The following is a 16,155-nucleotide window of genomic DNA, read 5'->3' as shown; positions in this document are numbered from 1 at the left end:
GGAATCTAATTTTAAAAGCAAATATTGCAAGGGCATTTTTTTTCTATCTGAAGTTGTTACTTGTCAGAAGATTGGGTACAATTTCTACTGGGATTGGGAGGGATAAAATATTTTATTTTTGTTCCCAGTCCACGGTTCTAATCCAAATTTGGCCAGCCATTTATTTGGCTGAGGGGTATATACACAGAAGAACCTGGACAAATATCACCCCTTCTCTTTCGAATGGCATTGTGGGAGAGAGTGATTAACACTGCCACAGTACAGCCACAACTTTTCAGGAAGTTTGCATAGTAAAGTAAAATTTGCTCCTCTAAACATCCTCACTAAAAAAAAAAAAAACCCAACAACACAGCAGCAGTATTAAATATCATTTACTCAAAAATGAGAGATTAAAGTTGATTACAATGACTGTAATGTATGTCACAACTATAGGAGGACGCCACAAATTTGGAGAATGTGGCAGGCTGCCATTTCCTACAAACTCTTGGAACAAGATAAAGTCCTTCATATTCTTAACAGATGTCAGGCATAAGTAAAACACTGCAAAAATGCTACTCATAGCAAATCCAGTTTTGGCTCTCGGTTTAGAGCATAATGACTTGGGAAACAGAAAGAGGTAATTTGCAGAAATAAATTGTACAACAGGCCACACACAACGATGGACCTCATAAATTGCTGCAAATATTTATGAGACACTAAAAGCTTGATTAAGAGCTAACAATGTACTTACTGTCTTTAAAATTCTGCAGCCCATTGTATCCAAGATGGTTAAAAAGATCAGCTGTAAGTGAAGCAATTAAATCCCCTAATCCAGACCTTATTACCCACCAAACCAAACACAATTTGTCCATTATTCTCTTTTTGCAATCCAAGATTTTATTTACGTCATTTCTTCTTACGCTGGGCATTAATCTTTATCTCAGTGGCTGTGCTCAATCTAATTCTAATACACATTTTCAAAATAGGAGACTGACCATATTGTGCCCCTTCTTGTGGCACTTTAGCATGGTGTGAGGGTTTCTTACAGACTGAGAGTTGCAGTTGATCACGTAACAGAAGTTAAAAGAGCTTTGAACAGAGATTCCTTTTATTGATTTTATATTTTGCATATACTTGTTCAGAGTTTTATAAATATATCATCTAGTACACGGACAAATATTTCCAGAAGCATACACATATACAATACATTTTAAGCAAAGATATAAAAATAAAAATGGAAGGAAATTGAATAAAGTTCTAAGGCATTTTATAAGAGTCACCAATAAATTATGACATATATTTTCCTGAATTAGCCACTAGGGATGGCTACCTCCTATCACTTCTTACTACCATTAGCCAAGCTGGTTTGAGGCTGATAATGTTCAACACATTTGGATCATCCTATATTGCTTACGCATAGTTTGGAGTCCGATCTGCATATTGATTATACGCCATCAAATCAGTGTGGATTCATAATGATTTTCTCCATGAAGATCAGCCCTTAACTTTGGTCTTTCAGAGGTGCCTCCATCACCACTGGAGCTGAGTCCATCCATCTTGCTGCTAGTGATCCTCTTCTCTTCCTTTCCACCATTCCCAGCATCAGAGCCTTCTCTAGAGAGCTAGGTCAAACATAATGTGTTTGAAGTAGGATAATTTGAGCCTGGTCATTTATGCTTGGAATGAGAAGTCAAGAGGTTGATTTGTTTGATGATTCATCTCTAACATCAAAAGCATCAATACTCTTTCTATCCTGCTTCTTCAAAGTCCAACTTCCATACAGTGTCACACGGAAAACCATAGGCTGCACACCTCTGATGTTGGTAGTACAGACACATCACAGCATGTGAATTTTTTTTTTTCCAAGACATTTATGGCTGCTCTTGCTATACCAAGTGCTAGATTGTGGCATATTTCTTGATTGTTTGTCCCTTCACTGTTGATATGCAGAACTCATAGCAAGATAAACTCAGTTCAAATTCAGCAGCACTACATTATGTAACAGTATGCTTGCTCAGTTCAGATTGTCTCAAACTTATTTTTTAATTCATGTAGCAAGCCTACTTCATTTGTAAGCAAAAGAGTATGCACTCTTGTTGGTACAGAGTACCACAATAGGGAAACATTTATATACTAAAAGCATCACATCAGAAGTGGACTATGATCTGATAAAGAGAGGCCATGGTAAATTACAATAGGCACCATCCAAGGACCCAAAGGGGAAAAAAATCATTCAGCATTTCAAGTGAAGGCTTTCTACTTTGGTCTTTTAATTCATGACTGCCATTGACCTCATATCAACTGTAATGCTACTGTTCCCTTCAGATGATTTTTTTTAAAAAAATTGCAATATGCTTGTTTCTGCAACTATAAACAGGAAATGCCCACTGATGGATAAATATTTAACTTTTTAAGAATGCCACCATTTCTTTTCCAGCTCAATTACTGAATGAAGCTTGAGCAACTTTAGAATTGGTCTTCTTGTTCAAAGCTCTGCAGATGAAGTTGCCAGCTTCCATAACTTTGTAAAGATCCACACCCTAAAATTGAGGAACAAAGAGAAAAATATTTTTAATATGTTTATTCATATATAACTATTCAAGATGTTCAGCAGGAAAGGGAAATAGAGCGTGCTTTGTGATGATCCTAAATTCATCATCAAACATCCATATCCTGAAAACTTTCTGAGTCTGCTTATTTGACTTACCTTCTATATACTTTAGTATCTGGCAGCATTCTAATACTTTATGTCTCCAATGCTTTTTAACAACTACATCACATATCTTTGGATTACAATACTTCAAAGAATTTTATATGGGCTTCTGAAGTTGGTTCAGAACTTGCAGTCACATTATCTAAAATTGGGTATCTGAATTACCCAAACTTCAGAGTGATCATCTTTTAAAATTATTACTACTTTTGTGCCTTCAAGCTAGTGTTGACTCATGGCAACTGTATGGATTAGTCCCTGCAGTTTTTTTGACAAGATTTTGGAAGTAGTTTGCCTTTATCTTTTTCCTACAGCTGAAAGAGAGTGACTGGTCCTAAGTTACCTAGCTGGCCTTTTGTTCTAAGATGGGACTAGAACTCAGAGACTCCCAATTTCTAGCCTGAGGCATTGACCACTACACCAAACTGGCTCTCCAGTCTGATAACTAGGAGAAGAGAAATATAATCATATTATACTTATGCCCTGGAAACAATAACGTTAACACTGTTTGGCCTTGGTATAATTCAAAAATTTGGCTCAGATCCTTACTCATTGCTTGTAACCAGAACATCTGAAGATCCTAGTCCTTCAGGGCCTCCGGTATACCATGATAACTGGTGCTTGATTTAAAATGCAATAGGACCACTTGGCGATGGCACCCTAAATGTGAAACTGTCAATATACGCTCAGCTGACATTAACCTTGTATTATATTGGTGCCAGATATAGCTTCTTTTATTTTCCATTATAGGTTAGTTTTTGCTTGCTTATGGTCTTTTTTCCTTCAATTTTGCTAATTGTTTTTATACTTTTAAATTATGGTATTTCAAAGTTTTGCTTTTGATGTGTGGGTATGTATGCGTGTGTGTTTTAAAGTTACTTTTTTAAACCACTCTGAAAAGCTATTTACCTGTCAAACCAAGATCCACTGTTCTATGAAATTAAGGGACGAACAATCTAATTAAAGCCATTGGGAATAAGTCAATCTCCTCTTCTTTGTGTTAGTGCAAAAGTACTGGAAGACAGATATTATGTCCTCTTCAATAGGCTAGATACACCTAGTTCCCTCAACTGTTTGTCATACAATGTAGCGTCCAGACCCTTTATCATCTTTGTTGCCTTTCTCTGCACATTTTCCAGCATCTCAACATTGTGTATCATGAATGATGGGTTAATCACTCAATTAATCAATCACTAGAATGGGCAAAATCTAGCAAAACCCAGGAAACTTAAACTTTCGACAACCAATCAAGCAAAAAGTGGGCTTTGAAACAGAGAAGAGGAAAGCCCATACTGCCCTTCTTCAGAGTCATGGTGGAGAGCATCTGGCCTCCAAAGAGTAAGAAATATGCCACAACTTGAAGCAGGTTTACAGAAGTAGAAGAAATTAAGCCGTCTACATTGTGGACTGATCTCAAATCTATCTGTTTTGTTTTACCTACAAGGCACTGTTCCTCCATGCCTTTTTGCACCTGTGAATTACAACCTATAGAATGCAAGACATTTCATTTATTTACATTTAATGTATTTGTTACTGTATTATTTTTCAAAATAACTCAAGGTGGCGAACGTATCCAACACATTTCCTCCTCTTTTCCACACACCAACAACCTTGTGAGGTGAGCTGGGCTGAGAGAGAATGACTGGTCCAAAGTCATCCAGCTGGCTTTCATGACTAAAGATGGGATTTGAACTCATGGTTTCCTGCTTTCTAGCCTTGACTAAAATAGCTCCTTTTTCCTTTTCTTTATCTCTCACGGTCATCAGTGTTCCAGTAGCTTCTTAGCCTTAACCTGCATATCAAACAAGTGGTACTTCCTTCTGAAATTCTCTCTGTTTCATTCGCATAGGGGAATTTAGCCTTTCATCCATCCTGGCCACCCAGTTTAACTATAAAAGGGAAGGAGAGGGAGAAGAAGGAGAATCCCCTGGCCTCTTCCTGAGAGACTGGCTTGAAGAGGAAATCTCTTTATGAAGAATGAATGGAGGCAGTGATCAGACAGACACCTCCACAGACTAAAGAGGAAATCTTAGGGACTATTGAAAGTGAGCATCTGTGCCAGAGTGTAAGAACATGTTCCAATACAGACACACACATTTATTTATTTATTTGTTCGTTTGTTTGTTTGTTTATCCCCTTTATTATTTTTATAACTAATTCAAGGTGAAAAACATATCTAATACTTCCTTTTCCCCCTGTTTGCCCCACAACAGAGAGAGAGAGAGAGAGAGAGAGAGAGAGAAAGAGAGAATGAATGAGAATCAATCCTGGTTTCTAGCGTGGTGCCTTCAAAAGGCGGTTTCTATTTTAGCTTAAGATGGAGGAAACGGAAAGAATCCTGCTGCAAGAGAAATGAGCTGGTCAGGGAATCTAAAAGTGGCATCAGATTCAAACTGAGATCCCATACATACTTCTACTTAGAAGTAAATTTATCGAATGCATATCTAGGCACAAAATAAACTAGCAAGAAATCTGACGAGCAGAGACTTCTGCAAAAATAGTACTGTTTTGGGATTCTAATATTCTTTTGACTCGTACATGTTATCCTAAAAAAAATGTTTCGGCACCTTAAATCAAATGTTCACTTGCCAGATGTTCATTGAGCTGACCTTTTCAAAATTATACACAGCCATGTCTTGGTTTTCCCAAAGTAAACTGACAATTTGATCTAATCATTGTGAACCTTGTTCTAAACGAGGGATTAACTGTGACTTCAAAGGTCTCAGCTCATCTGAAAGTACAACTGCTTTTAAAAAGATCCATTGTGTTCTTTAGCAGCAACCCAAGAAAGAACATGTAAATGGGAATAATGTAAACATAGGGCAATGTTTAATTCTAGTAAATGGAATCTGCTATCAAAAATTTGATAAGAAAATAAACTCCAACGTTTAGAATTCAAGTAATAGGGAGGGTTAAAACTGTTTTAAAAAGAGTTTTATAATTGCTTGAGACCCATTCCGATCCTGGGAAAATTAGTTAGGCCTTTTATACAAAATCAAACATGCATAAATAAGATTAGGAGAAAAATTAGGCAATCCCTTTGTAACAGAGATATATCTGTTCTGTGGAAAAGCCAATTTCCCCAGACAGATTGCTGTCCTAGAATACATTGGTGGGCACTGATTGATTCATTTACCAAATCTGTATAGCCTTTTAGTGCAAGGTGTAAAAGAGCAACACATTATATTGTCTGAAATCAATACAACAGGCATGACATATATGCTATTTCAATGACAAACCCTCCCCCCCAATTTTAGCAATTATGCAGAATCCAATAAATATATGAGAATTACTTACTGTGTTGATTCCCATGCCATTAAGCATGTATATCACATCTTCTGTGGCTACATTTCCAGTGGCACCTTTCGCGTAAGGGCAACCTCCTAAACCCGAAACAGAAGAATCCACAACATGAACTCCCATCTAGAAAACAATAAGGGTAATGATAGATATTCCATCGGAGAGATAGTCCTCAATTAAAAATGCTCACTAGTGCATTCTGCATACAAAAATGTTTAGCAGCATTTTCTGCAGTCTATATTTGAGCATGCCTTCCTTCAATAATTCGGATGCCATTTTAGTCTTATGCTATCGTACTTTAACCTTGATTGTGCATGGCTTATTTTAGATAAACATTCAACACAGCTGCAACACAATTATGCCATTTCTAAAATACAGTCATAGCATCTGGAGACTATTTATTGGGAACTCATCACTATTGTCAAATAGTCCTAATTTGATATAGGGCTATTTACAACTAGGAACTTAGTTCTAAAATGGATGTCTCTGAGATTACAATTAATTTAGTCCTCGAGTTCAAATATAACACAGCCAATGTTTTTATGAATGCTGTTCATGTTTGAATAATAATACATTATAAACTCATATAGACTCAAATCATTTTATGTCTCATAGAGCAATCTTACATTAATATAACTCAAGGCATACAGCAGATTGATGCAAAAGGCAAAATACAAACTTTACAGAAGCCCCAAAATACTGAATTATTTTTAAAAAGCTACTTGTCAGACATATGCAGTGAGAAGCATTTTTCTGAAGCTAAAGTGCGTATGGAAAATAGTTTAGAAGTTCATATGATGAAGCATTAAAAAAATATCTTGTATTCTTATTAAATGTAGATAGATTAATATAAATGCTAATCATAAAATCAGACAATTTAATAAAAAGGAGCACATGATGAAAACGTAGTAAGAAAGAACACATAAAACTGAAAAAGCAAACAATAAAAATATAATAGCAGCAAGAGGAAAAGTTATTAAAATGCACAAAATTAAATTATATATTATAGACCCGGTTCCACAATAAGTACCCAATTAAAAGTGACTTCAATTTGTCACAAAATAAACACTTTGAAGAATCCAGGTGACATTATCAGCTTCTACTTTTAAATCCATATTTCAAATGTGTTTTCCCATGGTTTTCTCAGCTCTAAGGAGCTACTGCTTGAAATATATAACCCTAAAATATCTATCATTACACGGAATAAGCTGCACCGATCTATTGATACCAAGCTAACCATGAAACTTGATTGCTGTGTTTTGTAATACTTTCAGCATTCAATGATGTATATTATCAGCTAGACAAACTTTGGATCTGCAGCTTCAGAAGCTTACATTCTTTGCACAGTTTATTACCATTGTCACTGACCATTTCACCACTGACCATTAATTGTCTGGGTTTTTGTCCCTTGGTTAGACTGAGATTCTTCCCTTCAAACTATTTTCTGCAGGAAAAATTGAATATTTTATGCTTCCTTCTTAATTTTACCATGACAAAGACAGACAGTTCTGAAATGGAGCCATGTATACCAGTGCACAATTTCCTTAATAAACCTTATTTATACTTTTGAACCATAAGCATCTGTCTCAAAGTACTCTCAGAGTATTGTCTCCAAAGATTCTACTCACACATGCCTGTTCCGCTAAATACAAATTCCCCAGAGTAAATAGAAGGATGCCCACAAGGGTTAAAATAAATTACCCATTCAGTCTGGAAATACAGACAGGCAATGCTGATATAGACACATAAGTAACTAATGTATACAGGTGCTACTAGCCCAGTGGATAGGATTTTGGCTAATCAGGGGCTTTAGATAAACAACTTTGAGCCCACTGGAATAAAAGCAGTAGCTAGTAGAATAAATACTTGCTTTAAATTGTGTTTTTATTTATACAATGAAAAACAAATTGTGTACTGAACAAGAGTTTTAATATTAAAAAGTTTAGTGTAAAAGATTTGACAGGAAGTTCATCAAAGTGCACTGGGACAAGTCAAGCATCTCTCCTTAAAGCACTGAAGCAGCCACATTCTCCAAAATGTTCAAGGCAACTATTTTGAAGATTTTTCCCTGTTGTCTCTAGGTATAGTCACTTTTTTTTTTGCATTGGTGGTGATTCCAGTGGATGGAATTTCTGTGTGTACATATTAATATGCTGACAACCTGCCAGGGGACATAGTGGTGTTGATGGTTCAAGGAGTATTAAATCAACTTTACAACTAATCCTACTGAATGCCCAGAGCTCATGAAGAAAAACTAGGTTTGATACAGCTTAAACGCAGATATGAAAATGTGATTAACATTCTGAATCAAACACCACCCAACAAATTACTTCAGGGGACTGTCAGCTGGATCTTCCTTTTGATGCTTGCTTGCTATTGGCTGCCATAGTAACAGGGAGAGGGGGGCATGGCATTAGAGTTTAGGTAGTGACCTGGTGTGAAGAACGCCCATGTGAATAAAAAGGGAGGTTTTCTCTCACGAATTACTGCGCTGCTGAATGGAGTTGTTTAAATCCAGTCAAGTCCAACCGTCCTGGAACTCCAGGTGGACGAAAACACCTGAAGATGTGCCCTACATGACACTATGTGGGATGAGGATTAGACATTCAGCCTGGGTCCCTGGGGGGAGGGATTTGTGGAAATTTCAATCTGTAACTTTCACGCCTTTTGGCTCAGATCTTGCTTTTCTTTAGCTGCTATCATTTCAAACTCAGTAAAAGTACCTCTTCTCTCCTTCAATGGAGTCGGGGGATTTCTTTCTTGGGTTTTGAATGGAGGCAGGCCTAACAGAGACTATATTTGCATCCTTTTTTTAATTTAGTGTTAATTTAATGCATGAAGGATGTACATGCAATTAAAAGTACAGTAATTACCGGTACTTTTTAAAGTGAAAAGTATTCTTTTGCTAAACACTTGGTGGCACTGTTGCCTAAAGCTGGGCTATTTTTTTCCCCTTGATAAATTCTGATAACAGAAAGATTATGTTTAAGGTTTTGATTTTGCTTATTTTTAAACTAAAAGTTAAAAAGATGGCTTTTTTCCAAATTTTTTAAAATATCAAATTACAATATATGACATATTTTATCTACACAAACCTATCCTGAAGCAATTCAAGAATAATTTATGACAGGCTTAATAAATAAATCTTTTAAAAAATACATTATTACCAGATGAAATCTACCTTACTGATCTCATGGTAAGAGCAAAATTGGCAAAGTACCGTAGCTTTCTCATAATCCTCATGGAATCATGGAAACAGTTTTTAAAGGCCCAGCATTCTCAACCAAGATCCCAATATGGCACCTATACCCCCAGCTCATAACAGTAGATAACTTCCTTTCCTTAAAGCCTAAAATATATTTTCTCCTATAAAAGTGATGATATCTGTGTTAAAAAAAAATCCTAAATAATGAATGCCTAGAGCAGAGGTATCAAACTTGATTTCATTGAGGGCTGCAACAGGGTTGTGGTTGACCTTTGGTGGCTGGGGGTGGGTGGCCATGGCTGGGGTGGCTGTGGCCAGGGTGGAAATGGCCAGCTCGATGTCACTCATCGAGGCTTCGTTTTCAGTTGCAACAGCCTCCTGCAGCTCTCTGCCAGCAAAAATGGAGCCTGGGGAGGCCTTGCGCAGCCCACTCAGGCTGTTTTCGGTCATGATGACCTCCTGCAGCCCTCTGCCAGCTCCATTTCTGCTGGCAGAGAGCTGCAAGAGGCTGTCGCAACCAAAAATGGCCCTCCTGAGTTCTGTTTTCTCTGGCAGAGGCACAGCAAGCCAGTTCTTCGCCATTTCCAGGGTGACCCCATGGGCCAGATCTAAGCACCCCGCGGGCCAGATCCTGCCCGCAGGCCTTGAGCTTGACACCCCTGGCCTAGAGGGTGGCCAAGAGCTACAATTGTTAGTATCTCATTACTTCCATCTTCTGGCCCTCTTAATTTTTGCAGCCAACATATGGTATCACAGACTAAAAACTGTGAATTCCAAGGTTACAATTTTAAGGCCAGTTTTTAATCTTTATTAGTTTTTTTTAAAGGTCCTGACTCACATGCATTTGGGCAAGGTTGCTTTGAAACTCACAAATTTGCTGTATGTACTGAATCAAGCAGAGGTGGTATTCAGCAGGTTCTGACCATTTCTTGAGAACCAGTAGCGGAAATTTTGAGTAGTTCAGAGAACCAGCAAATACCACCTCTGACTCCGGCCCCGCCCTCATCTACCCTCTGCCTCCCGAGTCCCAGCTGATCCACTGGGTTTTCTTTTGTTGCCCTGTATAGGAGAATGGCGCTGGAAAGCAAAATTAGTGGGGTGGGGAGGGAATGAAGATTTTACAGTATCCTTCCCCAGGAGTGGGGAGGGAATGGAGATTTTACAATATCCTTCCCCTGCCATGCCCACCAAGTCATGCCCACCAAGTCATGCCCACCAAGTCATGACATGCTCACAGAACCGGTAGTAAAAAAAAAATTGAATCCCACCACTGGAATCAAGGCTGTCCAACATTTGCTGACTAGGAAATTCTGGAAATTGATGCTCACAAGTCTTAAAGTTGCCAAGGTTGGCCACCCCTGTAGTAAATGTTCTGCTATTTCCTGGATTATTTTGTCTAATAATGAAGTCTTGACAGTAGAAAAACATTCTGGTGATGACTACTGATCATTCCATTTTGGACTATGTTTTTGATAATATAACCAATAGTTTAGCTTCAAAATATTCAATTAGTTCATAGGTTTGATCTTTTTCCTGCTTTATATAAGTGCATAGAACATACGGCTAAGAATATTTTATCTTTTCTGCCCCATGGTAATGTTCAAACTGTTATTTTGCACATTAGGACACAGTATCATTCATTCAGCAAATTGTGTAATTAATCTGCATGTACAATACGCCCTGCATACATTTGGGAAGAACGATACCTGTTATTGGTTTAGCAATTTTCTACTCATGAAAAAAAAAAATAGCTGATCTAGAAAAAAAAACTAAGCAGGGCAAGACTCTGATTGGTCTTTGGATGATGAACTAGCACGAAATCCCCAGACCGTAGGTCGGGCTGAGGACTAAGTGAGAAAAGAAAAATAGGCATTGTTATCACTTCTGAACTGCTGTCATGACGTTCTATTTGAAGAAAACCTTATTAAAATCAAGCAACTCCTTTTTTTTCAAGCTCCCCTACTTCTGCATCCTATCTCATTCTGCTCTAGAGAGTTATTAACCCTTCAGAATAGTTTTGGGCAAGGAAGATGGAGAATGGGAAGGAAAAAAATAAAAATTAAATAAACAGTTCATCAAGCTACATACGAACCAACTACACCAGTGAACCCCAACCTTTTCGATACCACGGACCAGTTCCATGGAGGAAGGTCTTTTCGTGGACCAGAGGAGTCATGATTTTGTGTGCTGCCTGCATCCTTCAGATGGGGCTTTGCTTGTTTGCACAGTCTGGTTACTGGCATGCTGCAGATCAGTGCCAGTCCATGGATCGGGGAACCCTGATTTACCGTAGATCTATCTAGATCTACAGAAGTGCAGGATAGATTACTATTTACAGACAGTAAATATTTGTTTAGTTTAGTGTCACTGCAACTCGTACAACGAAATCAATCACCATCTTCAGTGCACATCATGACCATGACCGTGAAAATAAACACAAACACACATCCTTCACCCTTCACACATTGAACCGAACCCCCCCGACACCACACCAACACTGCACTATACAGCAGAATTCAAAAGAGCTACTGCCCTGGGATAGAAGCTGTTTTTCAGCCTATTTGTCCTTGCTTTTATTATTCTGTACCGTCTGCCAGATGGTAATAGTTCGAAAAAAGGCTTCCCAGGATGAGATGGATCTTTGAGAACGTTTTGAACTTTCTTATGGCAGTGGGAGCTATAAAGCTCTTCCAGAGAGGGGAGAGGGCAACCAATGATCTTCTGGGCAATGACATTAACCCTCTGGAGTGCTTTCCTATCTGTCACTGTGCAATTGGCAAACCATACAGAGGTGCAGTAAGTTAAGATACTCTCTATGGCATAGCAGTAGAAGGTCACCAGCAGTTTTTCATTCAGTTGTTGTTTTCTGAGAAGTCTCAGGTAGTATAATCTCTGGTGGGCCCTTTTAACCAGTGCTGCAATGTGAGCGCCCCAGGTCAGGTCCTCTTTTATGGTAACATACCCAGAAACTTAAAACTGGCCACTTGCTCCACTCGGTCTCCATTGATAAGCAAGGGCCGGATGTCTGATCTGTTCCTTCTATAGTCCACAATAAGCTCCTTGGTCTTATTGTTGTTGAGGAGCAAGTTATTGTCTCCACACTACGAAAGCAATCGGTCTACTTCATCTCGGTAGGCAGACTCATCCCCCCCCGGAGATGAGTCCCACCACTGTTGTATCATCTGCAAATTTAATAATAGTATTACTAGCATGAGTGGGAATGCACTGACTGTTTGAAGTTACAATATATGATGACCCAGAGTGGGATACAAAATAAATACAGTCACAAAAAACAGGTGAAGCCCCTTTTATTCCTTCACTTTGCTTCCAAGCTCCAAATATCCTTGACTGGAGACAAAAAACTTCCACACAAGCAGTTACAAGAAGGAGGAAATGCCATTTAAATTATAAAGAGTAAAAAACAACACAAACTAGGCAAGATAAGGGCTTGAAGACACCCACAGATATCAGAACACACTCTGGGAAGGATGCCAAACTCAGAGAGGAACAATAAACTAGAGATATTTCCACGCTTTGTTTCCAGCACTCGCCTGTACGCATGTCCGTTCTCTTATCCAGTTGTCACAGCTGGAGCTCATGAAGAGGATCAAGGCCCTCTCCTCCCCAGTAGACCACATCTCTCCCTTATCCTCTCCTTCCTGCGTGCCCTAAGATGGAGAGGGGCTGGGGCTGGGCCCTCCTCTGACTGCCCAGCCGGCCTCTGCCCTTCCCCAGCCTCCCCCACAATCTCCAGAGCCACACTGCCACTCCCTGTCAGCTGTTCCTCCTCTCCCTCAGAGTCAGTCTCCACCAGGGGCATGACACAATAGCATTGATTTACAACTGGTCCTTACACTGATGATCATTGCAGCACCTCCATGTTTATGTGATCTATATTTAGGCACTTGGCAACTGGCATGTATTTACGATGGTTGCAGCATCCCAGGGATCATGGGATCACTGTTTCCAACCTTCCCAGCCAGCTTCTGGCAAGCAAAGTCAAGAGAGAGAAGCTCGATTTAACAATTGCGGGAGTCACTTAACAACTGCAGTGCTTCACTTTAAAGGGGTTGTGAAATCAGGTCTGACTCACTTATTAACCACCTTGCTTAACAACATAAATTCTGGACCCAATGTGTGGGGTCATACATTCAGGATTACCTGTAATTGCAATGCAATGGTCTGCTTTGCACATCTGTCCAAAGCTAGGCCCCACTTAAGTTCAGCAGGACTAAACTCAGTAAACAGATAAAAGAGCTACAGTCTCCATCCCCTCATGCTAGTGAAGGAGCACTACTGTTCTGCAAACAGTATTAACTGAGCTTTGTAAAACAGATCAATAAAGCTGTGAGGATAGAAGTTCCCTATTACTTCTGCCATTGAACCCATCAGAAGACTAACACGAGTGACCGATCCTATTATATGGGGTCATTTTTCTTTTTGGTGTCACTAATCTATTTATAGCTGGACTCAAGAGATCTGCTATTTATCATTATAAAACATAAAGCCAAATGTCCCCCGCTCCTCTTCTTCTTTTTCCAGGAGCACCACAGATTAACAGGTTAGAATGTTTTCCACATGTCTTGTTTTACTGTCAGGAGAATATTAAACCCATTTTCCAGCTTCCGTAGTTCATCCAGATGTCCACCGATCCCATGGCGAGAGCAAAATTGGCAAAATAGCCTTCTCCTGACCCCGGCGTTGTTTTATCAAGGATCACTTTAAAGGTATAAAGGGCCATTTCTTGCTGAGATGTGTAATGTTTTTCAGCCCTTTCCCCTGCAATTACTGCAAAGTGCTGACTTGGTTGAACTACTGATAGGCAGTAGTATTTTTTAGGATGCCTCTCACACTGAGCTGTAATTGCTATTTGTGTTGGCCCCAGAAAGGTACCAAGTTTTGTTTCCAGTGTACATTTCCAGACTCTGGCTTCAGTAATATCAGCATCGGATATGGTCACGGGCACATGTTTTGTTGTGTAAACATTTGACGGTAATTTCCTCTGTCAAGCTCTACCAGCTAGCCTCTAATTATCAAAGACCTCAGTTGGACAATTTCAAAAATAATTTCTAGGGCTCCACCAATTGCTTTCCTTTCGCAGATTTTTTTCTTCTTCTTTTCCTCAGCAAGTCAGCCTGCCAAATGCACCTAAATCAAAATTCGGTCTTTGGATTAGCTTTGGATTATTTTTGCTAGTGCGCCTGAGGTGGGATGGCGGTAGTTTGCAGCGACTCCATATTCTTCTGCCTTGCACTAAACTGGCCTTCCTTCACCTGACAGCTTCCAGATGTGCTGGGATTACCAGTCACAGTATCCCCAGCCAAAATGGCTACGAGCCATATTGCTGGGAGTTCTGGAAAGGGAGAGTCCAAAAACATCTGGAGAACTGTAGGCTGGGTGGGAGCTGCACTAAATTATTGACACATGAGAGTGAGATGGGTTTTTGTTATATTCCCTCTCTTAAATGATATTTTTCTTTTGTCCTTGTACTATGTTTTGTAATGCAGTTTACTATTATTCCATTAGTACACAAATATTGTGTCTGAAACCACAAGTTAAAACCTGTTTTTTTTCTCTTCAAACTATAGCATCTGTTTTCCTGCTTTTGAGTGCACCCCAATTATTTCAATGGAAAACGTAAAATATACTTTTTTTACCATTTAAAAATACAGCTAGTTCATAAAAAATGTTGTTTCATATTTACTGGACTCCCCAAAGAATGTTTTTAAAAAGTTGGATATTTATTTTTTGTATTGACATGATAAGAAATTTGAGGGGTTTTAGGTTCGTACAATTTGGTTTGATCCAGCCATACCTCCCTCTTGGTTTCAAGTCACAGCTTAAATGGGAAAGAGTGAAATAGTAAAGATGTTAAAACTTATCTCTTAAAATATGAAATTAGTTTTTCATGAAAAGAAGTGGATATTGCTGTTTATTTAGTATGATATGAGAGAAGCTCACACTGAAGCAACTGAATAAAGTCAACTTGAATTGGATTGCAAGGAAATAACATTTTTTATTATGGCAGCAATGGTTCAATAGAGTAAGCTACTTAAGCCCAGGGAAGATGTGAATCTCTTCTGTTTGAGGTTTGTAAAGGAATGGAAAGGATGAAAAACTCAGACTTTATAACAAGTACAGAATATTGCCAAAGCTTAGACATGCAATACATGCCTGTGAGATTTTATTCATTAGAATATAAGCCTATTTTAATGGCCTACCACTGAACTAAGCCTTCTCCATTTAGTTCAACCTCTTTCTTCAAGGCCATTCAAGGATTTCTTGAAGACTATTCAATGGCTTATCTTTCTCATCCTCTCCTTCTTCTTTATGAATATAAACTCAACTGTCCCTCCCCAATAACATTTCTGTATTACCTCCTCCTAACTGCATTGTTCAGACATTGTCTATTTTCAACAAGGGAAAGTGAGCTAGAATAATGTCACTCCTCCAGCCCCTTTTTATCTCAAGTTCCCCTGACTGTTGTATCCTTGATGCAAACTTAATAAATGATCACCCTGTGTAGTCCTATTTATAAATTTGTTAAAAAGAAGACATTGTTCCTGCCTCTCAATACTTCTCTCCTTAGTATGTGGAGGAGTAAGCTCTGAGGGTGGAGGGTTGCCTTGAATGTGAGTAGAATTCTCTATGGCAGTGTTTCTCAAGCTTAGGAGTTTTAAGAAGTGTGGACTTCAACTCCCAGAATTTGGGGACTGGGAAATTTTGGGAGTTGAAGTTCACACTTCTTAAAGCTCTCAAGCTTGAGAAACACTGCTCTATGTGATTGGCAAGTCTGCTGATCACTTACCACCAAACAGAGTGCTACTTGCCTTTAAGCACCTACAAGCAGAATTTGGTGCCAACTCTTCTCTTTAACTAAATTCCCTGGCTTGCCCAAGGAATTTAGAGGAAGAGTAACATTCCCGATCCCTTTTTCATTATGCATAGCTAAATGCTCTGT

At 38.8% G+C, this 16,155-nt stretch overlaps 1 protein-coding gene across 3 annotated transcripts in view; it reads right to left on the bottom strand.

Annotated features, from left to right (window-relative positions):
* Nucleotides 1-1,071: 1,071 nt before the first annotated feature.
* Nucleotides 1,072-16,155, bottom strand: part of HMGCLL1 (3-hydroxy-3-methylglutaryl-CoA lyase like 1) — a 57,479-nt gene continuing 42,395 nt past the window's right edge. For 2 of the 3 annotated variants that reach the window (XM_026665117.2, XM_087945628.1), the window contains exons 8-9: nucleotides 5,987-6,112; nucleotides 1,072-2,519 (exon numbers count right to left, since the gene is read on the bottom strand). In XM_026665117.2, the coding sequence (XP_026520902.2) occupies nucleotides 2,418-2,519; nucleotides 5,987-6,112 (228 nt within the window). In that variant the 3' untranslated portion in view covers nucleotides 1,072-2,417. The remainder of the gene's footprint in view (nucleotides 2,520-5,986; nucleotides 6,113-16,155) is intronic. The other variant, XM_087945631.1, reaches the window with a different exon arrangement.

Source organism: Notechis scutatus, chromosome 1, assembly GCF_049901735.1.
Source record: "Notechis scutatus isolate UNSWTSFEM ecotype Mainland chromosome 1, rNotScu1.2, whole genome shotgun sequence".
NCBI lineage: Eukaryota > Metazoa > Chordata > Lepidosauria > Squamata > Elapidae > Notechis > Notechis scutatus.
This window is presented reverse-complemented; position numbering and strand designations above follow the sequence as displayed.